This window comes from Anser brachyrhynchus (genome assembly GCF_964034855.1).
Source record: "Anser brachyrhynchus genome assembly, chromosome: 9".
NCBI lineage: Eukaryota > Metazoa > Chordata > Aves > Anseriformes > Anatidae > Anser > Anser brachyrhynchus.
Window position 1 is genome coordinate 15326148 of NC_137703.1, and position 26291 is coordinate 15352438.

The following is a 26291-nucleotide window of genomic DNA, read 5'->3' on the forward strand; positions in this document are numbered from 1 at the left end:
TTTTTCCACCCCCCTCTGCTCTTTCCCTCTCTCCTCCCCGCACCTCAGCACTCTCACTCCTGCCGGTGGCGGCACTTGGGTCTCCAGCCCCCCCTCCACGTCTTCCTCCTCTCACCACATCCCGGGCACCTCTCTCTCACGCCGCCCCTTCCCCGCGGGTTTTGCTGTTTGTTCCGATCGCGATCTCGCTCCTCCTCGCTCTCGCTCTCGCTGGCCTGTGCTCCCATCGCCTGGTTTTGGTTTTGTTCTCGCCTTTTCACTTCGCTGCTCTCCGGCATCCGGCCAGGGACCCGTGGCTCCGTCCCCCCTGCTCCTGCCCCAGCCCTGCGTGGGGAGGGTGCTGGGGACCCGTGCTGGGTGCTGGGCTGCGTGGGAGCGTGTGCGTGTCGTATGCAAGCCCCGCAGCCGCTGGGGGGGCTGCCAGCGCCCGCACAGCCCTCCTGCGTGCGTAGGTGCAGCGGGGTGGCGACGGTGGCTGCATCGGGGAGACTGGGGCCGGGGTCTGCCAAGTGCCACCTGCAGCATCCAGAGGCCGGTCCCGCTTGGGGATGCTGGGGGACATCTGTCTGTCTGTCTGTCTGTCCCTCCGGTGGCACCCTGTCCCAGCAGGGTGCTCGGGGACGGCACAGATGGCCGCAGGAGCACGTGGGCTCGCCCTGGCGCTGCCCGTGGGCTCTGAGGCTGCTGCAGGGTGACGCTCACCTGGTGTGGCAGGGAAGGTTGAAACCCCCTCCCGCTGCCTGGGCGGAGGCAGGCGAGCTGCTCTGCCCTGCCAGGCCTGGCCGCGGACACCTTTCAGGCCCCAGGAGAGCAGAGAGGCTGCTCCGAGACCCGCCGCCTCCGCAGGGGTCCTGCAGAGAGGGCAGAGTTCAGGGAGGAAGGTCCGGGGCTGCAGAGGGCTTTCTGCAACATCCCTAAAGCGGGTAAACCTCGGGACTGCCCTGCTGAGCTCTTTTGGGCTCTTGATTTGGGGGCTGTGCCAGCAGGAGCAATCAGGGGAACGCGAGTGACGATGCAGAGCTTGGTGTCAAAGCCCCGCGTGGCACGGGGAATGGCCACCGTGGCACGGGGAATGGCCACCGTGGCACGGGGAATGGCCACCGCGCCTGCTGGGGAATTTCCTACGTGAAATTTCTGTCCCATGGCGCGGGCCTTGAGCTGAACGCTGACGGTCACCGGGCTCTGCTGGGCTCCCCCCGTCCCCCGAGCAGCCCCCGGGCAGAGCCGCTGCGCCGCGCTGCTCCTCCTCCCTCCCTGCGCGCCCCGTCCCACGCAGCGGGCGCTGCAGGGCGCGTGTCGGCAGCGGCCTTGTACGGACGACGCTTTCTGACGTTTCGTTTCTCTGTGTGTGTACGTGTGTGTGTGTTTGTCCTGGGTTGCCTTCTACTTATAGCATTTCATTCGGAAATGACACTAGGTATTTCGCGCGTACTCGCTCGGTCTGGTCCCTCCTGCTTTTCTCTCTTTCTCCTTCGCCTCGTTCCTTTGCTTTTCGCTCTCTTCCCTCCTTCCCCTTACTCTCCTCTTCTCTGATATCCTCCTCCCTTGGGAGCTCTCTCTTCTCGAGTGGTCTGTGTCTGAAAAGCGATCCTTCGCCTCGACTCTGTCTCATGTGGTTTCCACGTACGCGATGCCTTCCAGAGCGCCCCTCGCTCTTGCGCAGCGTGGCGTCCCGAGCAGGGGCGGTGGCAGCGCGTCCCCGGGCGCAGCCAAAGCCCCGCTCCCGGCCCCGGCACAGCCCTGGCTCTCGCCGCGTTGCTGCTTGCCCCCCCCGGACGTGGTTTTGCCATGCCGCCGTTGTGCCACGGCTTGCTGAGGGTGCTCACGCAGGAACCGGGGCTGGGGCAGCCCCGGGCCCGTTGTGACCGCGGGTGGCCGGAGCCGGGGGGCTCCAGCAGCGGGGGGGTGACGCTGCGGTCCCCAGTGCTCGTGACCCTGAGACACCTCCTGCTTCCCCCCCGTCCTCCCACCCCAAAAGTGCAGCCGCTGCTCTGCACCGTCCTTTGTGGGGTCCCACCAGTGCTCACCCCGCTGGCTCCTGCCCGGCCCCCCCAGCGCAGAGGTGGGGAGATGGAAAACGCAGCGAGGGGAGCGGGGCGGCCAGCAGGGACGTTGCGGGCAGCAGCCAGGGCACAGCAAGAGCAGGGGGAGGCAGCCCCACGGGCACCGAATGGCGGTCCCCGGGTCCCACAGGTTGGGGGGGGGGCTGCCCCCGCTGAGCTGCTCCCCGCTGTGCCGAGCATCTCCCCCCTTCCTGCTCCAGCCGTCGTCACCCGAGCCGTGACGGCCGTTCCCGGGGTGCCAGGATGGGTGGCAGGGCCCTGGCCCCGGTGTGCTGGGGGTGACAGCTCACCCCGAGCACTGGGGACACGCTCCCTCCTCTGCCCCTCTGTCCCCACCCCCCCACCTTGCCCTGCACCCCAGCTGAGCCCCCCACGCCACCCCAGACCCCTGCGCCCGCTCCCGTTGCGAGGGCGCCGTGTCCCCCTCCCGCTGCACCCATCCTGCCTCGGCTTTGCCTTGAGCCTGCATCCCCCGGAGTGGCTGTCCCCAAACGTCCCGTGCATGCCCGTGTGTCCCCGCAGGCCTGCCGCAGTGCTGCCGGGGGGAGGGGGGGCGTCTCCTCGCTCGCTGGCCCGAGTTTCGGGGGGGTCGTTTCAGCGGCTCTGCTTTTTCTCGGCAGGACTTTCTACCAGTTTGAGACGGCGTGGGACAGCTCCATGCACAACTCCCTGCTGCTCAACCGCGTCACCCCGTACCGGGAGAAAATCTACATCACCCTTTCCGCATACATCGAGGCAAGGATCTGGCTGAGTGCAGCTGGAATGCAAACAGGGGCTGCCGTTTCGCCCACTGTCGGGGTGCCACTGGGGTTTACCCGCCCCCCCCTTGACTGACACTGATGCTCCTCTGCTCTCCTCTCTCCCCACCCTGCCGCAGATGGAGAACTGCACCCAGCCCGCCGTCATCACCAAAGATTTCTGCATGGTTTTCTACTCCCGCGACGCCAAGCTCCCTGCCTCCCGCTCCATCCGCAACCTCTTCGGCAGCGGCAGCCTGCGGGCTTCGGAGAGGTACCCTCACCCTCCTGGGTTTTTTGGGGGGAGGACTGGGGGGAAGCGATGCCGCCAGCACCCACGGGACGGGAGCTGCCCTGGAGCAGCGTGTGGGGAACACCCTCGGGGTGTGGGGACGGGGCACACGGCCAGGTGACGCCTCCCTTCGCTTTCAGCAACCGTGTGACGGGCGTCTACGAGCTGAGCCTGTGCCGTGTGGCGGATGCCGGCAGTCCAGGTGGGTGCCCTGCTTCTGCCTTCAAACGCTGCGGGGCTGCGGTACGAGCTGCGGAGCCGTGCGTCCGTCCCCCCCCCATCCCCGTGTCTGTCCCCCGAGCTGTGCGTCTGTCCCCACAGGCATGCAGAGGCGTCGCCGGCGTGTGCTGGACACCTCCGTAGCCTACGTCAGGGGAGAGGAGAACCTGGCCGGCTGGCGGCCCCGCAGCGACAGCCTCATCCTCGACCATCAGTGGGAGCTGGAGAAACTCAGCCTCCTGCAAGAAGTAAGGGCTGGGAAGGGCCGCGCCGGGCTGAGACCGCGCTCTGCAGCAGTGGGCGCCGAATGCACCCGGCGTTCCCCACCCCGGTGCCCCAGCTGGGGGGCACGGGGCTGCGCTCGGCTCCGTCCCCACTGCGCCGCTGCTAGCCGGGTGCCAGCAGACCCACAGCTACCAAGCGGCTGGGTTAACGAGGCGTGGGAAGCGCGTTCTCCTAAAGGATGCCCCCGAGCCGGGTGTGGGGAGGCCTGGCACTGAGCGGGGCCGCCCTTGCCCAGGTGGAGAAGACCAGGCACTACCTGCTGCTGCGTGAGAAGCTGGAGACCACCCAGCGGCTGGGCCTGGAGAGCCTGTCCCCGTGCTCCAGCGAGGACTCCGAGTCTCGAAGCACCTCCTGCGTCTCCTCCCCGCTGTCTGCCGACGGGGCCCCGGAGGGACGGAGCTCTCTGCCCGAGACCCCCAGCGAGAGGCAGAAGGAGCTGGCTGTGAAGGTAGCGCCCCGGAGCCGGGGAGGGGTCCCGGGTGGCGGCAGTAACGCAGCGAGGAAGGTGGCGGGGTGGAGGAAGGTGCCTCCTGCCCCACCATCCTCCCTGTCCGCCCGCAGTGCCTGCGCCTGCTCACGCACACCTTCAACCGCGAGTACAGCCACAGCCACGTCTGCATCAGCGCCAGCGAGAGCAAGGTACTGGGGCGGCGAGGGAAACTTTGGGGTCTGTGGGGCTGGCAAGGGTCGGGAGGGATGCGTGGGGACTTGGGCTGGCAGGGCATGGGTGGGTGGCCCCGCTGCCACCCTCTGCTCGCCCGGATGCTCTCAGAGCACCGATATGCATGTTCCTCTCCCTGCCCCGGCCAGAGCTGTGCCCGGCCTCGGGCAGAGACTCCAGTCCACACCTCCGCTCCTCCACAGCTGTCTGAAATGTCTGTGACCCTGATGAGAGATCCCTCCATGTCAGCTCTCGGGGTCACCACCCTCACCCCCTCCTCAACCTGCCCATCGCTGGTGGAAGGACGCTACAATGCTGTGGAAGTCAGGTATGAGGGTGGGCAGGAGGTCGGGCCGACTCCCCGTTGTCCACCGAGCAGGGCGGCCGTACCCCTCAGACGCGGTCGTGGCTGCTGGGTGTCCTCCGTTCTGCACTCCTCCTCCAACCCCATTCTCTCCTTCCCACCCAGAGCCCTGCAGGTCTCCCCTAGGGTGGAGAGTCCTGACCTCGAGCCTGTGGTGGAAGGGGAGCAGAAGAAGTCCCCAGCCCGCCGGCCTGAGGAAGAGAAGGAGCCCCAGCGTCTGCTGGTGCCCGACATTCAGGAGATCCGGGTCAGGTAGGAGCCACTGGGGAGGCCAGGGGAGGACCCCAGTAGGGGCAGGGGGAGCAGCTGGTGCTTTCGGGCAGGGTGCACAGCGCCCTAGCACAGCCACCTCCTCACTGTCCCCCCTCTGCAGCCCCATCGTCTCCAAAAAGGGCTACCTGCACTTCCTGGAGCCCCACACCAACGGGTGGGTGAAGCGCTTCGTGGTGGTCAGGCGCCCGTACGTCTACATCTACAACTCGGACAAGGACTCGGTGGAGAGGGCCATACTCAACCTCTCCAAGGCCCAAGTGGAGTACAGCGAGGACCAGCAGGCCATGCTGAAGGTGGGTGCAGCCCCTGCGGGGAGCGGGGAGCCTCCGCGCCGTGGGGCAAGGGGCTGACCCCTGGCTCTCCCCCAGCAGACCCCCAACACCTTCGCGGTGTGCACGGAGCACCGGGGCATCCTGCTGCAGGCAAGCAGTGACAAGGACATGCACGACTGGCTCTACGCCTTCAACCCCCTCCTGGCTGGGTCCATAAGGTAAGGGGGTGTGTGGAAGCCCCCGACATGGGGGGCAGGTCAGTGCTTCAGTGGAGGGTCTGCGGTGCCAGGGGGGTTGGTAGGTGCTGTCCCCGTGCTGTCCTCAGGCTGGCGAGCTGCTGTCCTTCTTGGCCAAGCACGGGGAGCGCCTCCTGAGCCCGGCTGGGACAGGCTCCCAGCAGGCAGAGTTTGGATCGTGTTCATTTTGATTTCAGCTCTGCCCCCTTGGAGTTGCGAGGGGTCGTTCCTCCCCGCTTAACTGAGAGCCAGGTCCTGGCTGGTACAGAGACTGAGCTCAAAGCAACGCGCACACGCAGCACACTGAGCCTTTGCTCTTCTTGAGATCATCTCAAGAACTTGTTGAGATCATCTCAGGCTGCAGGAGCAGGAGAATAGGAATAAATGCACAGAAATTCACGAGCTCTGGCAAAAGAGTGCTGCTGTTAACCCCCTGCCCTGCTGGCTCTGGCTGGATTCAAGCACCAGCCTGCACCCAGGGGACCCCAAATCTCCCTTTCCACATCTCTGACTTCCTTTGTTTCTCGGTTTCCGAATCAGATCCAAGCTGTCCAGAAGGAGAACAGCCCAGATGAGAATCTAACCTGAAAAACACCCTCCACCTCATCCGTCTGCCAGCAGGATCAAGATAGCTGATTCTGCCTCAAGAGTCCCCATGTTAACGTCTGATCTCTCACACCATCTGCTGCCCCAGCTGCCTGCTCCATGGAAGGATCTGTCTCGATTTACACCTTCACGGGGGAAACTCATTTCTGTTCGTAGCTGCAAACGCCCGGTCCCGCCTGGGCAGGATTTCTCGTGTGCATGTGATCTTCTGCCCATCCCCTCATGGGTGGCCATCATGTCACACAACCTGTAACGCTCCAGAAAGGTTCCTTTCGGAGGGGAGGGAGCAAGGAGGGTAGATTGGGTTAAAAGCTGGTCTTTGATCTACAGAGGTAGGCGTCTTGTAAAGCTCAGAGGTGAGAAATCAGGAGGAATTGCTTCCACGTAAAGGGAAAGCAGTAGTTTAGGTATGGGGATTTCCTAATTTATTGTGTCGACAAAAGATGGCAGGGCAAAATCAGGTGTCAGTAGTTTAAGATTATATTTATAAAGTATTTATTTCTATTTACGTCATAAAATCCCACACGCTGGGTCCCGGCCCCCGGACAACGCCTTCCCTGGGCCGGGGAGAGCCTTGGCGGCGGGCTGGTGCCCGGGCCACCGCGGCCCCTCTCCCGGGGACACCTCTCCCGGGAGAGGGGACCGAGCGCGGCGGGCCTGTCCCCTGTCCCCTGCGGTGCAGACGTGCCCGGTGACTGCAGTGTGCTCGCCCTCGCCCCCCATCCTTCCCCCAACCCTCTGCTTTGCCCCCCCCAGTGCTTAAACTACTTTTCCCAGGAGCGGTGACCGGCCAAGGCACCACGTCTTCCCAAGCGAGGCAATTCCTCCCTGCCCCATCTACCTCTGGAGGGGGACGCATGCCAATTTCGGTGGCCAGGGCTCCCACGTCCACAAGGACAAACCAACCTCCCCCAAGCAGCCCAGTGGGACGGTTGTGTGTCAGTGTGGGCGTGTGCTGAGGACATGTTGTGTTTTGGCTCCTTTTTCTGCCCCGGGCCTGAAATTCGGCCCACGTTGGCCAGCCGCGCCACTGCCCCCTCCCTGGGGCCTCCTGCCAGGCAGCCGGGGAGCACGGCGGGCGGGCTGGCTGCTCTCAAAACCGTGCGAGAATGACCCCCGGGAACCGGGGTTGGGAGCAGCCAGCCCAGCCACGGGGCCCCTCGCCGCCCTCGCCCCCAAGGGCTCTGCTGTCCCCTCCTGCAGGAAGAGCGGGGCTGAGGCAGAGGAGCGGGCAGCGCAGAGACCAGCGCGGGGCACTGGGCTGGGTTCGCTGGGGAGGAGAGGGGCCGGGGCTTCTCACTTTTGTAGCTGACATTTTCGTAGCCCTCTCCCCCCCGTTCCAGAAGTGCAATCTCACCTTCCTCCCCCCGCCTCCGTAGATGACTCCATCTGCTGCAGCACGAGAGCCGTGCTGGCGGGGGGCTCCCCCAGACAGAGGTGGCTCCGCCGCTGACGGCGGCCTCCTCCTCCCCAGCAGAGCACCCGGCCGCCGCCACCCCTGCTCGGCGTCCCTCCTCGCTCCGTCTCCGTTTGTTGGTCGTTTCACCAAGCGGGGGTGCTTCAGTTCAGGGCTTCCCGCGGGCAGCCCACGCAGCTCCGGGCAGGAAGGCAGGCGTCTTCCCCCACACATCCCCGGGCCCCCGCCGGGCCCCGCTTTGCCGTCACGCATTCACAGCCGACCTTAATTTGCACAGCACGGCCGAGCCTCGGCCCCACCGCGCGTCCCCACGCTGTCCCTTGTGTGTGTCGGGGCCGAGGCCGTCTCTCCATGCCGTTTGCTCCTTTGTAAGATGGCGAGGACACGGAGGACGGGGGCGGCTGGGGACGGGGACAGCCGTGCTTGGGGGGCGGCCAGTCCCTCGTGCCTTCAGGCAGAAGCTCCCCGTTTGACCGTTTTCCTCGTCCTGGATTTTGGCAAAACTCCTGCCCAGGGGGCAAGGAGGAGGAGGAGGAGGCTCCTCCGGGGTGAAGGCAGCTCCCGGCGGAGCCCTCCCCACAGGGACGGGCCCGGTGTCTGCCAGTGACCAGACACGGGGCCGGGGGCCCTGTGGGGCCGCGGTCCCGGTCCCCCCGTGGCGTGCCTGAGGCCAGCCAACCTGCAGAGCACGCGGCGGGGCCCGGCGTGCCGCCCTCCTCCCGGCGAGGCCCAAGGTGTGAGGCGGCCTCCGCCCCCCAGCCCCAGGCCCCCGTGGGATGGGAGCCGTGTCCTGGCCCTGGCCCCCGTCCTGCACCCCCACCCCGTGCCCCCACACCCCCGTGTTGGAGCTTCGGGTCCCGGCCGCCCGTGTGCGCCAGGCTTGTTCGGTTCTGAAATAAATGTGGCATTGACGCAGCCGCCTGAGCGTCCTTTACTGGGGGGCTGGGGAGTGATCTGTTATGGGGTCGGGGGGAACGATCCCTTACTGTGGGGTCAGGGGGAGGTATCCTTTATTGAGGGGTTGGGGGGAGCGATCCTTTATGGGGGTGTCAGGGGGAGCAATCCTTTAGTGGGGTGTTAGGGGGAGTGAAGCTTTACTGGGGGGTGAGGAGGAGTGATCCTTTATTGAGGGGTTGAGGGGAGCGATCCTTTATTGTAGGGCCGGTCCTCTTCAATGTTTTTATAAACAATTTGGATGTAGGTCTAGAAGGTGTTTTGAGCAAATTTGCCGACGACACCAAACTTGGGGGAGTTGTAAACTGCTGAGGGTGGAAAGGCCTTGCAGAGAGATCTGGACAGACTGGAGAGCTGGGCGATCACCAACCACATGAAGTTTAACAAGAGCAAGGGCCGGGTCCTGCACCTGGGACAGGGCAACCCTGGCTACACGTACAGACTGGGCGATGAGATGCTGGGGAGCAGCCCCGCAGAGAGGGACCTGGGGGTTGTGGCTGACGGCAAGCTGAACATGAGCCAGCAGTGTGCCCTGGCAGCCAGGAGGGCCAACCGTGTCCTGGGATGCATCAAGCACGGCATTGCTAGTCGGTCGAGGGAAGCGATTGTCCCGCTCTGCTCTGTGCTGGTGCGGCCTCACCTCAAGCACTGTGTGCAGTTCTGGGCACCACAGTACAAAAAGGACATTAAACTGTTGGAGAGTGTCCAGAGGAGGGCGACGAAGATGGTGAAGGGCCTAGAGGGGAAGACGTATGAGGAGCGGCTGAGGGCACTGGGCCTGTTCAGCCTGGAGAAGAGGAGGCTGAGGGGAGACCTCATCACGGCCTACAGCTTCCTCGTGAGGGGGAGTGGAGGGGAAGGCGCCGATCTCTTCTTCTATTTAGTCACCAGCGGTAGGACCCGAGGGAATGGTGTCAAGCTGAGGCAGGGGAGGTTCAGGCTGGACATCAGGAAGAGGTTCTTCACTGAGAGGGTGGTCGCGCACTGGAACCGGCTCCCCAGGGATACAGTCATGGCACCAAGCCTGTCGGAGTCTTCTTAGAGATTGGACTGTGCACTTAGTCACACGGTCTAAAATTTTGGGTCTAAGAAGCATTTGGACTGTGCACTTAGTCACACGGTCTAAAATTTTGGGTAGACCTGTGTGGAGCCAGGAGTTGGACTCGATGATCCTTGTGGGTCCCTTCCAACTCAGGATATCCTATGATTCTGTGATTCTAAGATTGTGGGGTCGGGGGAGCGATCCTTTATTGTGGGGAGCAGTCTGTTACGGGGTTGGGAGGAGTGATCCATTATGGGAGGTCAGGGGGAGCGATAGTTTATTGGGGGGGGAGCGGTCCTTTACTGTGGGGTCGGGGGTCGGGGTCCTTTACTGGGGGGTCGGGGGGAGCGATCCTTTATTGGGGGGAGCGATCCGTTATGGGGTTGGGGGGACTGATCCTTTACTGGGGGATCAGGGGGAGCGATCCCTTATTGCGGGGCTGAGGGGATCGATCCGTCGTTGCGGTGCCGGGGGGGCCGATCCTCACGGGACCGCCGTTCTGGGGCGGGGAGGCGCCGCTCCCTCAGGGCGCCGCCAGGGGGCGCTGCGCCGCGGCCCCGCCCCCTCGGCAGCGCGGAGGGGGAAGAGTTCCGCTCCCCGCCGAGCCGCGCGCGGGGGCGGGCTTCCGGCCTCGCCGCCGCAGCCCATTGGGCGGCGGGAGGTGCTGGCCCCGCCCCGCGGGGGTGATTGGCAGGGGCGGGGGCGCGGCGGCGGCGGCAGCGGATGGACCTGTTCGGGGACCTGCCCGAGCCCGGCGGGGCGGCGGGGGGTGAGGGGCGGGGGGCGATGGGATGGGATGGGATGGGGGGCCGGGGGGTGAGGGGGGAACCGGGGGGGAACCGGGGGGGGGGGGGGGCACCGGGGCCGGTCCCGGGCCCGGCTGAGGCCTGGCAGGCCGCCCCCGCGAGGCGGCGGCGGGCCGCGGGCGGTGCCGAGCCCCTGGCGGTGCCTTGCAGGGAAGGAGGCCCCGGGCGGGCCGCGCCTCTTCGACGACCTCCCGCCGGCCGGCAGCGCCGAGGCAGGTAGGGCCGTGTCCCCCCCCCAACCCCGCCCCGTCTCCGGTCCCCGCGCGGCGCTGAGCCCGGTTCCGTGTCGCCCCGCAGGCCCGGGGGCCTCGCTGCTCTTCGACGACCTCCCGCCGGCCGGCAGCGGCGACCCAGGTGAGCGGCGGCGGCGGCGCCTCGGCGCGGTGCTTCCCACCGCAAGGTCCTGGCGTGGGGCCGGGAGCGGGGCTGGAACCCGGGGCCGGAACCCGGGGCTGGAACCCGGGGCCGGAACCCGGGGCCCGTCCCGGCCGCGTGCCCGCCTCCCCCAAAGCAGGGCCGGAGCCCGGTGCAGATCCGCACGGGCCTGCGGCCCGGAGCGCTGGCTCTGCCGGGTGAGCCCCCGCCACCCGCGCCTGGGAGCTCGCTGAGCGCGGGGGCAGCGCTGGCTCCCGGCCTTCGCCGCTTTTCCTCCGCAGGCACAGCCTGCCTCCTCCTCCTCCTCCTCCTCCTCCTCCTCCCTGCCTGCGAGCTCCTGCGGAGCCGAGCCTCGGGCAGGGGAGGCGTTCTGCTAGCGCCTGGGAGGAGGCCGGATAAACCGAGAGCCGTACCGCATGGGAGCGAGTCCCTGGAGGGAGAAGGCTAGGGTTCTGGTGCCCTGGGAATCCTCTGACAATTGGTAGCTTTAATCTGTAACCTGCCTTCCGAAACCTGTAACAAAGATGTGGCGCACCTTCAGAGCAACAAAACGTGCTTCCTTGCATTGCTGTGGCTACGATTTATAGAAACAGATAGTAATAATTAAAAGCGAGCAGTGCTCCGATCTGGAACGCTACTGCAGTTGATTGCTCAGGAAGTTAAAGGCTCGGTGGGGAGAATCAACAGCCTGCCACCAGCCGGGGCTGTACCGTACCTGGGGGAGGGCGGCACGATTCGGGGAGTGCTTCAGTGCAGAAGGATGTGCTGAATTTGGTAAGTAAACTCGAGCTGGAAGTCTTCAGCTCCCTGTGCTTTTCTTCTCTTTCAGCCTCCAGCGCTACCGAGCAGGTCTCAGCAGGGAGCCAGGTGAAAGGGGAGAAGAGGAAGTCCTTGGAGGAGGAAGAGAAGAATGGCAGGGAAGAACTTGTGGAAAAGAAAGTTTGTAAAGGTTTTCAGACAGTTTGAAAACAAATGTACTCGATTTGTGCTTTTGTCGTTGGGCTGAGTAAGTCCAGACCGAAGCTGAGCTTTGGCTCTTCCGTCCGCTTGCACTTGCAGCCTCTCGTGGGGGGGGAGCAAGCTGCTGTCGGGGGAGCCCCTCAAGCTCCCCGGCACGCTGCCTCCCTCACCTGGGCCTCCCTCCCAGTCCTGACGGAGTGGCAGAAGCTGGGCAGGCGGCGTGCCTGGGCATCCCCAGGAGAAAGGCCTGTGCTGCCAGCGGGGGGACTGGGTACGAAGCCTCTGAAGGCTCGAGCCACAGCAGCTGCTTTTTCCAGATCCCCAGATCTCTCCCCTGAGTGGCTGCTAAGGAAGCCAGAGAGAGAGACTTGCCTTGGCATATAACGCGTTTGACATCAGTGCAGGTGCCCACGTGTTATGTTCAGCTTTGGGGAAAAAGATGTGCTCAGTGAAAGGGAAGTGGCACGTTCTGGAAACAGCAGACTTTGCGTTCCTTCCCTACCCCCCCTCTTTAAAGCTGTGCTTTGTTTCACCTGCGGTTTCAGTGGTGCCGCGTGCTCCCCTCCGTTTGATAAGAGCCCAGCAGAGCTCCGACGCCCAGCCGTGCTGAGCTGGGAGCACTTAAACTCACGTTACAAAATCCACCCTGTTCGGCAGGAGGTGCCAGCCGTACTGTTGCAGGGCCGCCAGCTGTACTTGGGGGATGTTTGTGAGAGCTGAAGAGCGATCGCCGATCTGTTGGTTTGAGCCGAGGCGATGAGGGAGTTTGATCTGTTTGTGTCTGCTTTGTCCCTCTGTAGAGTCAGTGGGCATCCTCGGACTGAAGGGTTACGTGGCGGAGAGGAAAGGTGAAAGGGAAGACATGCAGGATGCCCACGTCATCCTGAACGATATCACGGAGGAGTGTCAGCCGCTGCCCTCCCAAATGTAAGTGAGCCCTGCCCGCCGAGGCCAGGGGACGGAGCTGCAGGCGGCAGCCGTCGCGGGGCTGAAGGAGCTCCAGCTTGCCTCCGCGAAGCCTGCCACACGATCCTTTGTTCAGAGCAGCTGGTGCTCCCCAGTACAGCCTGCTTCGTGTTGTGCGTCTTGGGCCTGTTATTGGGAGGGTGGGGTCAGGTCGTTAGCTGTGTTCCTGGGTGAGTCAGGGGACTAGATGATGTATAAATACCTCTGAGTGTTGCTCAGGGAACTCAGTCACTGAGTTTGTAAGAACTCTGGATGTCGAGCTTCTGTTACCCAAATGAAGTGCGGATGTTTCAGGACCCTCAGTTTAATTGTAGGCACAGCGGTTCTTGCCTTGGGGATTTTTACAGCGTGTGAAAACCCCAACTGTGGCAATGGAGAATGCTTGAAGAGGACAAAACAGATGTTCTCTCATCTGAAAAGTTAAAATCTCTTAGTGAATTAAATATCAGTATCAATTCAGTCCCACCTTCTGGCTAAGAGCCCTTCTCAGCCCGTTTCTGCTGCCGCTTGCTCCCTCACAGCACGCGCGTCTCGTACTTCGCTGTTTTTGATGGCCACGGGGGAGTCCGAGCCTCAAAATTTGCGGCGCAGAACCTGCACCTCAACCTCATCAAGAAGTTTCCGAAAGGTGAGGGGGCTGGAACAAGGGCTGTGGGACGACAGTCACCCGTTGTGCTGTGAAACTCTGGCTGCTGCTTAAGCAAATGGATTCGTCGGGGTATAGCTCTGCAGTTTCCGTTCCTCATTCCAAGTTGACTTGTGTGCACAGAGACCGCGCTGTCTCCTGGGGAGGAGGGCTGGAAGCCGTTTTGGCAAGAGGGTGCGAGCAGCCAAGAGCAAACCACTAAGCAAGCACAAGATGTGCAGTTGCCAGGCTTGGCAGCGCTGCTTTGTGAGAAAAGGAAGAGTAAAAATACCCGCCCGGGGGAGAGGGGTGCGCCATAAATTCTCCATGCGTGTTCCCAGTCAGACTTTTTGTAGCGTGAGCCTGCCGTGTGCTCCGGCTGCTGTGCGCAGATCTGTGCGCTGCGTTGCCAAACTGCCTGCTGGGTGAGGGGCGAGGTGGGTCGGGTGTGTTTTAGCAGGGCTTCAGGTGCTGTTTTCCCTGTCTGGCAGGTGAGGCGGTCAGCGTGGAGAAGACAGTGAAGAGATGCCTTCTGGACACCTTCAAACATACAGACGAGGAGTTTCTAAAGCAGGCGTCCAGCCAGTAAGTGCGAGTGCTTCCCGTGCGCTTGTGCTCCTTAGCTTGTGGCTCGCAGGCCTCGGCTCTGAGCGGGTCGGAGGAAGCCTCGAGTCATGGCTCTGCTTTGGGGAAGCGCCGTGAAGCTGAGCTGTGGCTCTGCCGGCTGAGTGCCTGCTCGAGCTGCGTCACAGCACACGCTGGGCTTCCTCTGCAGCAAGAGGTCTGTGGGACCCCGTAGGCTAAAATACGTGTTAATGGCAAAGGAAGGAACCAACCCATGACCCGAGAACCCACCTCTGTCCGTGCCAGAGCATCCTGTTTGCCTTCTTTTTAAAGACAGCGTGTTGCTGAAGTGACGCATCCTGTGCTGCATGAGCTGGGGTCTCTGTATTGACAACATGAAAGGGGGTTTGTAGAGCAGAACGTGAAAGGAAGGTGCACACAGCAGCTCGCAGAGGCACTTTCCCTGGTAGTATGTGCTCACCAGGCTGGAATCTGCTTGTTTTTAATGTCCTGTGTTGAGAGATTTCTTTCTCTCAGCTTAAGATTAAATCTTGCCTTTTTTTTTTCCACCTCTTTTTGAGAACAGATGATTTGATGAGAAAACATCCCTCATCTTAAACTTGTTTCTAACTAACTATTTCTAAAACAAAGCTGAGAAGTGCAGGCTGGCATTTATCCCATAGAAAGTATTTGCTGTCTCCCGGCTGGGTTTTGAGTGTAACCCCCCCTTACCTTCTCTGTCTCTGCTGGACTGACACATTAACTGCGGTTTATGACTAAGGGAAATACAGATTGCGCTTGAAATAAAATCACTTTGTCACCAGTCCTTTACACTTTTCATCTGTTCCATAGTGGCACCTCTAACACATCTGGAAAGGTTCTGGGTGCATCTCATTCTGATTAAATTTTCAATAAATTAAAAACTGGCTCCGTTTCTTAAGCCTAATTGGATTTTTTTAAAAAAAGTTTGGCCAGGCAGAAGGAAAAAGCTTCTTTGAGTCTGTTACAACGGTGTCAATTCCCAAACCGGCCTGTTTGGTCAGACACATGACAAAGCTGCTGCAAAGGATTTCTGCATGGCAACAGCTGTATTGCTGAACACCTACAGTTCGTGTCTTCTGCACCTTCCAAATCAGGAGAAACTGGACAAAATATGTCCAGGAATCTCTCAAAGCTAGTTGCAGTACAGAACGGTGCCTTAGCTGGGTGTCATTGTGGGAAGGGCTGGTGTGGCAGCTGTAATCTAAGAAACACTTCTCAGCTTACCTGGAGCTCTAGAGGTGCAAGCTTAACTACAGCAAATGGAACACGGGGAGTGACCGATGGCAGCTCTGGGGTGAGGGCTGGATTGAGCAGGGAGGGTACTGTGAGAAAAGGGAGGGAAATAAAGGCAGAAAGGAAGGCGACTTGGCTCGGCCCTGGCTGTTCTGCCTTTTTGCTGCAAAGAAGGAGCCTTCTCAGGAGGCGATGGGGATTCTCACCTGCTCACAGCGCTGCAGCTTCTGGGCTTGTGTCGGTGCTGAGCCTGCTGCAGCCAAAGATGAGCTTTGCTGGCAGCCGAGCGTGAGGAAGGGGTGGTGTGGGATGCATTCAGAAGGTGCTGGTCTGCGTAGCTCCTCCGTCCTTAACCAGCCTGCTCTTCACCACCTGTGGTTTCCCGAGCTGCTGGCTGCCGAGTGTCCCTGCGCGGCGCTTCTTCCTTCGGTCCCCAGGAGTATTTTGTCACCAAATTCTCAAAAGCTGTTTTCCCCCTTAGTAATCTTGTTGCTCCCTTCAGGAAGCCAGCGTGGAAGGATGGCTCCACAGCGACCTGTGTCCTAGCCGTCGACAACATTCTCTACATCGCCAACCTGGGGGACAGCCGGGTAAGCGGAACGGAGAAGCCCACTGCTGGCATCTCAGTTCCTCTGCAAGCCTCGCTAGCGCTGCAGGGCGGCATCTGTTGCCTTCCTTATTGTTGGCGGGCAAGTGATACAGGAGAAACGCTGCAATCCTTACGCACTCCGTGCTGGAAAGATGACAGCTACCTTTCTATGTTAAAGCTGTCTTTCATTTTGGAGTGCAGAGAGCCCGAACTTACAGCTCTCTCCCAGGAAGCTCCTCCTGCAGTTCTGTTGTTTACTCACGCGGGTCTTTTGTCAGCACAGGCGATCCTGTGTCGGTACAATGAAGAGAGTCAGAAGCACACGGCCTTAAGCCTTAGCAAGGAACACAACCCCACCCAGTACGAGGAGCGCATGCGGATACAGAAAGCTGGGGGAAATGTCAGGTGAGTGCCTAAAGGTGATGAGCGAGCAAATCCAAACCCTGGTCCAGCTTCAGGCCTGAGAACAGAGCTGCTGGGTCCCCGCATGGCTGCCTGCTAGTGACAGCCCGGAGGGAATCCCTTGTCGCTTGCAGGCAGCACGGTGATCTCTGAGGTGTCTTAAGGAGTCAGTAGTTTGAGTTGGCTGATGGGTGCTGGTTTCCCAGGGGCTTAAGACAGTGGCGGGGTTCTGTGCTGCAAAGGCAGGAACCTATTTGAAACCCTGACAGCGTAATACCAGCACGGATGCTCTTAAGCTTAAGCTAAACAGAATTAGACTTGATTTTTAAGTTGCACTTGCTGCACGCCGTGCCACTGAGCAGAATTCATTTCCTACTTGCAGTATCAGCTCTTCCTCTCCCTGTCCTGTGGGTTTGAGAAAGCACAAGACCGCTCGGTGCCTGGCCTCGTGGTCTTCCCCACTCGGTTGCCTTCATCGGCTGGGTGCACAGCCCACAGCTGGTGTAGCTCCGCTGGGGGTTAGCTGCTGCAGTGAGGCTGTGCGGAGCAGAAGGGAAATTTTGGAGCTGTGCTGGGACTATCCTAACACGGCTGTGCACGTAGGGCTGCGCGGCTGGTGCTAAGCACAGTGGCGGTGTTTGGCTTGCTGATGATGTTTCTCTCCCTTTGAAGGCTGTGTCTTGATTTAATGACATCTGTGCCAGAGAGGGCTGGGCGCAGGTGAGGTGTCTCGGGGCCTGTTCAGCACCTGCAGAGGCAGAGTGCAGTGAGCTCAGTCCTGTCTCGCTGCAGCGTCTGGAGGGCCTCGCTCCTTCTGTCTCTGCAGAGCGCGTGCTGCTGCTTCTGCTTAGCACTGATCCGTCTGTGCACGCAGGCAGGAGATGGGCCAGTCCGTTAGCTCTCCTCAGAACTGGAGGAACAGCTCCCCAGCTGCCTGGGAGTCTCTCCACTGGTAGAGTTAAAATCGTTATAAAATCATCGTGCTTCAGTATTTTGGACCTAAGAGATAAGTAGCGAGGCGCGTGAGCATCGGATCTTTTCTGTGACACGTCTCAGTCTTGCTTTTATCTGGGGCAGGGCTGGCTGGACTGTAGCCACGTCTTGCTAGAGTGCACAGAAATCATCTTCTCGGGGGAGAAGATGCTCAGTCATCGGAAGGTGGAGTGTGGGAAGCTGCTTCTGTGGGGGCAGCGCTCCGTTAATTAGAGAGGTTTAACAGTCAAGGCTGCTTCCTAAGGTTTGTAATGCGGATTTCACAGGACCGGCCGCTGTGATGAGGTTTTTTAGTGAAGGCCAAGGAGAAGCTGCTGTAGTTCTTGCGCCTTTGAACTGCCAGCAGCTGAGCCAAGCTACAGGGGCTGGGGTCCTGACAGGCAGAACACAGGAGGGGCTGCCAGCTCGGTCCTGGTCTTGCCTGTTGCTGTTCTGAGCTCACATTGAAATGTGGTGTACTTGGTACCCTGCTGAAAAACCAGTCTGAATTCCAGCAGCTCACATCGCTCTTGCTTAGCTGGTTTGCTAGGCTGAGCGGGACTCCAGTTAGGGCAGGGAGGAAGAAAACAGCTTTGAGTTCTCCTGACTTCATTTCTTCCTTTCCTCCTCCATTTATTTGTGTAAAGGACCGGGAAGTGCGCAGAAAGAGATGGAGACTTGGAAGGAAAGATGTGACCTCGCTGGGGTGGGATTTGTATGAGGCAGCTGAACGCCTGGCGGGGGAGAGTGCCCCGTCAGGCAGACGTGCACGCTTCGGGGGGGGACTGATGTTTTCTTTCCTTGTCCAGGGATGGCAGAGTCCTCGGAGTGCTGGAGGTTTCCCGCTCCATCGGGGATGGGCAGTACAAACGCTGTGGTGTTATCTCTGTGCCAGACATCAAACGCTGCCAGCTCATGCACAATGACAGGTACGCCGTGCCTGCGCGGGGGGGTTGCCGTGCCCTGGCTCTGCTCAGCAGAGGCCTGAGCTGCGCGCCCTGTGCTCTGCTGCCAGGGCTGAGGCACTCCGGACTGATTGCCCCCGAATAAAAGCTGCTCTTGCAGCTCGTGTCCCTCTGCTCCCATTCCGCACCAGTACGTGGGGGCAGTGCTGCTGCTGCGTTCTGCCAAGGCGCTGTGAAAGCTCCTGATGCAGAAACAGGGCTCACAGCGGTGGTAACACACACAGGCCTCAGCCTGCCTTTGTGCCCTGAATAACCTCACGTGCCGGTGTTCAGGCAGCTGGTTAAAGCTGGAATCCTCGGATCTCTGTGCTTGGATCCCGGATCCAGTCCTTGGATCTCTGATGTGTTTCCAGCAGCTGTGGTGCCCACACATACCATTATATTTAGCTCTGACTTCTGAAGTTTTGAGATGCTTTTCCCAACAAACGGCGATGATAAATTGCATTCGGGTCAGTACAACCATGAAGGCTCTCAGAGGTGACCAGGTAGCCCTGAGGGATCAGAGTTCTGTAGCAAGAGATCCACTGAAATATTTCTAAGGATATTCTGAGCATTAGGCTCTGAAAGTGCCTTCAGAGACTTGTGCTGCTCTTGGGGGCTGGCTGTAGGTTTCCGTGTCTGGTGACTCCAGCTGGAGCTCCTGGTTAACGCAGATCCCGTGCAGGCAGGGAGCGCACAGCGAGATGTTTACCTCACCCTCCGGTGGGGAGCTCGGAGGCAGCTCTCCACCTCTGGGGCTTTGGCAGGACTTCCCTGTCACAGTTACGCCTCTTGCCTGAACTAAGCTGCTCACTTTTTTTTTTTTTTGGAGTATTTCTAATTAAATTGTTGCTTACCCCAGCAGCACAGGTTTTTAAAGGGACACGCTTAAAGCATTCAGCTGGCTGTGTTCCTCTATTTCCATGCACTGGCTACCTAGCAGGGAAAATTTGTGAATGAAAGGGACTCAAAGCTGTACCTAGAAAAGTGATGGAGCTTTCCAGCAGGTTGCAGAGACACAGTGTGAGGTCTTGCTTAGGTGTGTGGTGTCCGTATGTCCTCCAGGGTGAGCTGATCTAGGTCTGACATGGCTTTTCTAACTCGTTAGCATGTACTCAGCTCTGTGAATGGTAAGTGCCAGAGCACCGGGGGACTCGCGGTGCCTCTGAGGGATTTTCAGATGAGCTTTATGGCGTTGTCCCTTTGGATTGAAGCATGGGTACGCATAAAAGTGCATGGAGGGAGTTTGCTTTAGCTGGGGAGTCAAAGCTTCAGCCTCTAACCCGACTTTATTTGAAACCCATCTTTATTTGATTTCCAGGTTCATCCTGATAGCATGCGATGGCCTCTTTAAAGTCTTTACGCCAGAAGAAGCTGTGAACTTCATCGTATCCTGCCTGGAGGTGAGGAGAAGGCAGCTTGGGGGCTGGGTTACTCAGCGCAGGCGGCATGAAATAGTATGTGACTCGCTCCCTCCAGGCTAATTAGCTGAACAATGAGCGAGCGGTGCAGAAACGTACTTCTGCCAGGGGCTGCTCCCTGTACCGGAGGTTGTCCTTCTTTGTTTTGCCTTTCTGTGCTCAGAAATAACCACGTGCTGGGGTGATGCACTTCGCTGGGAGCGCTCGGCATTGTCTTTTCATTGTCCCGACAGGATAAGAACATCCAGGCGAGAGAGGGGAAGCTGGAAGCAGATGCTAGATACGAAGCTGCCTGTAACAGACTGGCCAACAAGGCGGTGCAGCGAGGGTCAGCAGACAACGTTACGGTCATGGTGGTCCGGATAGAGCACTGAACGACGAGGGGCAGCAGCAGGGCCCCCAGCTTGTGGCAGATGTAAAGATGGGAGAAGTTGGCGTGGGTGCGTGCGTGGCTGGGGGAGGGAGGCTCCTGCTGGGTGCTCCTCAGTGTAAATAAAGTTTTTTTTCTAATAGTTTTAGTTCACTTGGCTAGCAGTGTTTTCTGAGTGGCTGCTGTCGTGGATCGAGCTGTGGGGGAATCTTGTGTCCTGTCACCCCTCGCTCCCCCAGATGTCCTGAGAAACCAAATAAATCTGAGTGGTGGAGGTGCTGCCGAGAGCAGGCATCTTTGTGCACAGTCAGCTCCCATTCAAATGGTGCCGGTTTGTTGTTTCCCTGAGCTTTGTGTGAGGCCCAGGGAGAGTTCTGAGTGTTTAGGGCTTGGTGGGAGATCTGGTCAGATTCCCCAGCTGCCTGTTCGTGACCGGGTGTTGGCTGTGCTCCCGGTGCTGCGAAGGAAATCTGGTACTGGCGATGGGCTTTGAGGTTGCGCCCAGCTGAGTGAACCAAGCATTGCTTGCAGAGCAGCAGCAGCAGCGTGCCTGCCCTCTGCTTGCAGAAAGCCGTGTCTGAGGATTTTTATCCTAATTGTTGATACAGGGAAAAGTGGATGGAGCTTGTTCCTGATACTTGATATATAAGATTGGGCAAGTGTGGTTGTTTTTTTTGTTTGTTTGTTCTTTCCTCCAAATGGACCTGCCAAGTGGAAGGGCTTTCAGAAGCACTTGGTTACTCCAGGGCTTTGAGTGCCCTCACTCCAAGGCTGGGTAGCAAAATTATAGAATCCTGGAATGGTTTGGGTTGGACGGGACCTTAAAGGTCTTCTAATTCCACCCCCCTGACGTGGGCAGGGACACCTCCCACTAGATGAGGTTGCTCAGAGCAATCTCACTGGCCTTGAACACCTCCAGGGATGCGGCATCCACGGCTTTTCTGGGCAGCCTGTGCCAGAACCTCACCACCCTCTGAGTGAAGACTTTCTTCATGATATCTAATCTAAATCTACCTATTAGCTTAAAGATGCTTAAAGACACTCCACTCCCTGACACCGTGTCCCTCCCCAGCTTTCTGCAGCCCCCTTTAGGCACGGGAAGGCCACTGTAAGGTCTTCCCGGAGCCTTCTCTTCTCTGGGCAGAACAACCCCACTTCCCTCATCCCGTCTTCATGGCAGAGGTGCTCGAGCCCCTTGCTCATCCTCATGGCCCTGTTGTGGACTCAGCAGTGCTTCCATGTCTTGTGCTGGAGCCCCAGCTCGCCCCTCCCGGCTCGTTCTGCTCCCAGCCCTGCACGCCTGCTCCCACACGAGGCCGCACTGCTGTGCGCACAGTGGGAATTGCCCAGGTTAGCAGTGTGCTGACGCTCGTGCTCCTGCAAGCTGAATTTGGAGAGAACGTGTGGTTTTATTCAGCCCATGGCCAAAGAAAACCTGATAACAGGTCTCGGGAGGAGAACTTGTTCCTCTCATGCCTTTTAGAGAGAGTGCTGACAGCACGCCTCCAGGGAGGCACGCAGCACTCGGTGTCGTGGTACTGCCAGTAACTGTGTCTGTGGGATGGATTGTATCCTGGCTTCATCGGGGCAGGGCTCCTGAGGACGCGCTGGGGGGCAGGAAGCTCTAGCGGCAGTCAGGCAGCAGCTTGCCTGCAGGTCTCGGCAGGGTGGGGTCTGCAGGGGGGGGCCTGCAAATAACTTGGCCCTGCCACTGCGCTGGGCGCTGTCAAGGGACTGGGGTGAGGGCTGGGACCGCCCTGCCTTTGTGGGTGGGGGGCCGGTGCAGAAACCTTCTATGCCCCCCTTGGGGCAGAGCAAGCTTCCAGCCCCTTCCCAGCCCTGCACTTAGCCCCCCCCCAGTAGCTCCGGCTTCAGCAGCAGTTTTGTGCCACTGGGGAGGATGCTCGGGATACCCCGAGCGAAGCAGGGGTCCCCAGCCCCAACACGCAGAGCTCCTCGTTGTGCACGTTTAATGGGTCACAAAGCAACAACCACAACACGGAACAGCTTCATGGTAAAACAACCCTGGTAGCCCGAGCGCGTGCTGCTGGGGGCCGCGTTGGCCTCCAGGGAGGTGCTGCTTCACGCTCAGCCCGGGAACAGGGCAACGAGTGCCAGAGCTGGGAGGGAGCCGCCAAAGTGCAGCTTCCACGGGTAGGCATCGGGACAGAAAGATGCACCCCAGTCCCCCTTGTCTTCTGGAAATCAAAGCCATGGGGAAAGGGGGAGGCTGCAGGCAGTGCTGCAGCCACCGGGAAGCAGTGGTGTGGTGGGTGAGCGCGTCTCCCTCCAAAGACCGCAAAAAGCTTGGGGATTTCAGAGGGCAAAGAGGCAGTCCTTAGAAAACAAACTAAAAAAAAATCACCAGCCGAAGTGCGGCGGGAAGGAAAAGCCTTTTCCCGTGCGGTGACTGCGTGTTCCCGCCTCCCCTCCCCAGGGAGGGCCAGGTCGGGAGCCGGAGCGGTCAGCTCACCGGGTGACGGTGCTGCCGGGGCCACGAGCCCGAGCGGCTCCCTCCAGGCTGTGGCTGAGCCCGCAGGCACCGCTGCGGGCCCTCCTACCACCCATGGTCACCCTGGAAAGCCTCTGTCCACTTGGAGGTGTCCATGAAGATGGAGGAGGAGCTGTGGAAGAGCCAGAGGCAGGGCAGCGAGCCTTCCCGCGTCCAGCGGTCCTTGGCGCAGTCGTACACCTCCATCTCCACCCGGTAGTCCCCGTCCATGCCCTTCCAGTGGCCACCAGTGACGAAGAGCCGGTCGCCCAGCGGCACCATCCCGCCGTTCTCATGCAGCGTGTGCAGGAGCTGCACCTGCGCCAGGGGCATGGGCAGGTTTGGGGTCGGTGAGCTTCGGGGTCCTGCCGGGCCCACGGCTCACTCGTGACTCTGCCTAATTTTTGGCAGCATCCCCACGTTGCGCTCATGCAGAAGCAAGGGTTGGGATCCCGTGGGATGGGGGGCTTGGGGCAACAGGCAGGATGGCACTGGGCTGTGCATGCAGCAGCCCCACACACCCCATGGGAGGGTGGTGCTGGAAAAATAAGCACGAACTGCCTAAAATCAGAACACGGTGTGAAGGCCATGCCCCTGGAGCACCCGGTACCTTCTGCCAGATGTTTGCCTCCGGGTCATAGACGTGGACCTTCTTGGTGTTGTCCCCGATGAGGTAGATGAGCCCATGCAGGGTGGCACAGCGCGGGGCCGAGAGGTACTTGGGGATGAAGGGGGACGTGATCACGCTCCACAGGTCTGCAAGGAGCAGCCGTCAGCGTGCTGGGCGAGCGCACCGCAGGCTAGGCTGCCGCTGTACCTCCACCTCCCCCCCAAAAAACATCCCCAGCCCCATGGCTGTTTACAGGGGAGTTGGAAAGGGCACGGAGCAGCCAGGCAGGGCGGCACCCGTGCTCCCCATCTGAGACGAGGCTCCCGTGCCTTTGGGGCAGGCGCTCACCTCGCACGGGGTTGTAGCACTGCAGGGTGAGCGCGTTGTACTTGACGGCGCAGGAGCCCACGAGGTAGAGCTTGCCCAGGCAGCCGGTGGCGGCGAAGTTGCTGACGTACTTGAGGGCTGGGCTGATGGCGCACCAGCTCTGGTTGTAGGGGTCGTAGCGCTCCACCTCCACCACCTCCACCGTGGTCCCTGCGGGGCGGTGGGACACTGCAGCCCCCCGGGGCTGTGCCGTGCCGCCCGCCCGCCCTCCGGCAGCACCTTACCCCCGATGACGTAGATCTCGCCGTTGAGGACGGCGCTGGTGTGGTTCGTCCGGGCTCGCAGCATGGATGCGATGGGTGTCCAGGCTCCGTCCTTGGGACAGAAGCGCCAGGCCTGGGTTGTCGACCACGTGTCGTTCTGGGACCCCCGGGAGCCACCTGGAGCAAGGGAGAGACACGGTTCAGGTTGGACACCCACCAAGAGCAGCCACCCCAGCACATCCCTCGCCCGGAAGAAGAGCAAGGAGAAGGCTTTGCTTGGTAGAAGGGGGTGGCCCAAGGCCTGCGCCCGCATCGCAGCCCCATGCCTGGTCCCTGGGGAGATGCTGGATGCCCCCCCCCCCCCCCCCCCCCCCAGCACCTACCTGTGACATAGACGTCGTTGTTCAGCGCCACCAGGGAAAAGCCCCACTTGTTGTAGTCAGGGAAGTCGGGCAGAGCGATCCATTGCCCTGAAACCCGGCAGAGCCCCGCTGTGAGCCCCGCTCACAGGCTGGGGACATCCCGCCCGGTCCCTCGGGGATGGGGGCAGCATCTCAGGGGGTCACACCTTTCAACTAGCGCTATTTCATGCTTTCTCCCCAAGATGTCCCTATGTTGATGGATGGTTTGGGAGTGGGAATTTCCCCCCCCTGCTGCTTCTCTCCATCTCAGCCCGGTGGGAAGAAGCCAGACCCTCCACCCCAGTCTGTCCCACAGCGGGGCCAGGGGGCAGTTCTGGGGCAGAGTGGGGGCAATGAACGCGCCAGGGGTGTGCATTCACCCCATCCATTCCTGCCACAGGCACTTACGGCTTTTAGGGTTGTAGAAGGCAAAGTTCCTGGGGGCAGCCGGCATTTCCAGCCCCCCTTCCTCATCCTCACTCTCCTCCAGCACCCGGCCGCCCACCACCACCAGCACCTCCTCCAGCTTCTGCGGTGGGCTCAGCTTCTGCGGTGCGGTGGAGACCCCACCACTGCTGACCGCGGCGCGGGACCTGGCCACGAGGGCCTTGCTGGCGGCTGAGTCGCGGACGAGGGGCTCGGCAGCGAGCAGGTTCTGGAGGTACTGGTCCGGCAGCGAGACCAGGTGGGCCAGCTCCAGCAGCTCGGGCAGGAACTGGGCTCGGGGCCCCGGGTCATGGCGCACCCAGCGCAGCACGGCTTCGGCCACGCTCTGCTCCTCCTGCACCTGCAGCTGCTCGTTGGAGAGGTAGACGGCCAACCTCTCCTTGGAGAGCTGGAGGAACTCCTCCTGCTGAGACACGGCCTCAAAGTTCTCCTGCAAGAAAGACCAGGCCTTGGAGGACACCTCGGGGCAGCCGTGGCTCTCTCCGAACTCGCAGATACCTAGGCAGTTCGTGGCGTCCATCTGCTGCCGCAGGTAGCGGCTGCAGGCCTTCTGGATGGCGGGGAAGTGGAGCTGGCTGGACGTCCGCATCAGCCCCTCCACGTTGCCCTGGTTGATGGTGACCTTCCCCGTGTAGGCAAAGTCCAGCAGCGTCTCCAGCGCATCCGGGTCCACCTCCTTCAGCTCCACGCGTGCCGCGATGCTCTCGGCAAAGTCTCCGGAGAACATGGCGTGGAAGTAGTGGCTGCAGAGGGCCAGGACGCCACGGTGGCAGGGGAACTCCCTCCCCCCTGCCAGCAGCAGCACATCCGACAGCTTGGGGTGGGTGCGCAGCCGCTGCAGCCCCTCCAGCACGCCCTGGGCATGCGACGGCAGGCAGAAGTCGAAGTCATCCACGTTCCTCACCATGGTGCTGGGCTCGGCAGCCGGGGCGGCCGCGGGTCCCAGCTGGAGGAATGAGTCCGGGCTGAGCGTGGCGAGGACGTTCCTGCCAGGAGAAGGCGATGACGAGTGCCTCCTTCCTGGCACAACTGCGCCTTCTTCGCGTCGCCCGTGTGATTTACAGGCGTCAGCTGGGGCAGGAGAAGGGATTTGAGGAGCCCTGTGCTCCCCCCTCTGCTCGCAGCTCCCCGGTGGCTGTGTTTTCCCCACCCTGTGCCATGGGGCTGAGCCGCCCGGCTGGGGCTGCCACCTATTTTTCAGGGAGGGTAGGGAGAGCTGGGGGGTTGTGGCTTGGGGGCTGGGGTCACCTTGCTTCAGCTCAGCGCGTGGGGCATTCCCCTTGGGACCCTCTGCGATGCACCCCTATGGTGCCTGGGGGGCACTGGGAGACAAAACCCCCTTCTCAATGCGGCTCAGCCCAAGCATCCAGCCCAGCCAGCAAGGGTTCGGTGCCCCTGGGGATGGCCCCCTCCCCACCCACACCCCCTCACACCCCCCTGGGTCGCGTTCAGCCTCCATCGGGGCTGAGCCCGGCAGCTGCCCTGCTCCTACCTGGGTTTGCCCCGCTCGGAGCGCGCGGTGTCCCATCCAGCTGCCCTCGCTGGGACGGAAGTGGCCGGGGCTTGGGAGGGACACCCAGGGCGGTGGTGGGGGCTGAGCTGGGGGGGTATTTTTAGCTGGCGTGGGGACATTGCTCTTCCCCAGCCATCTGCTCTTAAAGGCACCGTCAGGGCAGAGCCGCCCAGCCTGCTCGCCCCACGGCCTCGCTGCTTCGTGCGGCAGCACCCAAGGGTACGTGTGGGGAACACGTCCCTCCCCGGGCAAGCGGGACCACTGCGTGTGCGTAACGAGGGCCAAGACACCCCCCCCAAACCCATTAGTCATCTCAACCTGCTGCCGCTGCCTTCCTCCCTCCCGGCTGGGGCTGGCTGTTAAATATAGGCTGTTATCTCACCCTGAAGGGCCGCACGCGCCCTGGCCCCCCCGCGGGCGGCAGCTGATAAATCCCAGTCGCCGCCTGCCTGGCACCGAGGCCGCGGGGTGCCCCACGGGGTCTTGCCAGCATTGGAGCACTCAGGCTGGGGCCAAAAGCTTTCTTCATCACCCCAAAACTTCTTGAGC

At 61.1% G+C, this 26291-nt stretch overlaps 3 protein-coding genes across 28 annotated transcripts in view; 2 read left to right on the forward strand and 1 right to left on the reverse strand.

The window, feature by feature from the left end:
- The window catches only part of KIF1A (kinesin family member 1A), a 37859-nt gene extending 29520 nt beyond the window's left edge, over positions 1-8339 (forward strand). For 8 of the 24 annotated variants that reach the window (XM_080604374.1, XM_080604379.1, XM_080604383.1 and 5 more), the window contains 11 exons: positions 2684-2798; positions 2941-3074; positions 3233-3294; positions 3414-3559; positions 3832-4044; positions 4158-4235; positions 4461-4585; positions 4727-4873; positions 4995-5187; positions 5266-5384; positions 5943-8339. In XM_080604374.1, the coding sequence (XP_080460500.1) occupies positions 2684-2798; positions 2941-3074; positions 3233-3294; positions 3414-3559; positions 3832-4044; positions 4158-4235; positions 4461-4585; positions 4727-4873; positions 4995-5187; positions 5266-5384; positions 5943-5985 (1375 nt within the window). In that variant the 3' untranslated portion in view covers positions 5986-8339. Of the gene's footprint in view, positions 1-1393; positions 1418-2683; positions 2799-2940; positions 3075-3232; positions 3295-3413; positions 3560-3831; positions 4045-4157; positions 4236-4406; positions 4586-4726; positions 4874-4994; positions 5188-5262; positions 5385-5942 lie in introns of all 24 variants that reach the window. The other 16 variants (XM_080604371.1, XM_080604390.1, XM_080604389.1 and 13 more) reach the window with 6 other exon arrangements.
- Positions 8340-10099: 1760 nt separating this feature from the next.
- ILKAP (ILK associated serine/threonine phosphatase) lies at positions 10100-19832 on the forward strand. The gene is made up of 12 exons (XM_080604495.1): positions 10100-10190; positions 10378-10443; positions 10525-10581; positions 11432-11551; positions 12363-12489; positions 13050-13156; positions 13645-13738; positions 15495-15582; positions 15865-15986; positions 17765-17884; positions 19221-19302; positions 19554-19832. Exons 1-12 carry the CDS (start codon positions 10145-10147, stop codon positions 19692-19694), a joined length of 1170 nt encoding a protein of 389 aa, XP_080460621.1. The 5' UTR covers positions 10100-10144; the 3' UTR covers positions 19695-19832.
- A 1814-nt stretch (positions 19833-21646) lies between these two features.
- On the reverse strand, positions 21647-26182 carry KLHL30 (kelch like family member 30). 3 transcript variants are annotated; one of them, XM_080604490.1, is made up of 7 exons: positions 25722-26182; positions 24191-25215; positions 23765-23851; positions 23403-23558; positions 23140-23328; positions 22792-22937; positions 21647-22499 (listed from the first exon to the last, which is right to left on the reverse strand). In XM_080604490.1, the coding sequence occupies exons 1-7, from the start codon at positions 26045-26047 to the stop codon at positions 22248-22250; spliced, it is 2181 nt and encodes a 726-aa protein (XP_080460616.1). In that variant the 5' UTR covers positions 26048-26182; the 3' UTR covers positions 21647-22247. The 3 variants fall into 3 exon arrangements, with proteins under 3 accessions (XP_080460616.1, XP_080460618.1, XP_080460617.1); XM_080604492.1 differs by having other exon boundaries at positions 24191-25300; XM_080604491.1 differs by lacking the exon at positions 23765-23851.
- Positions 26183-26291: the final 109 nt, after the last annotated feature.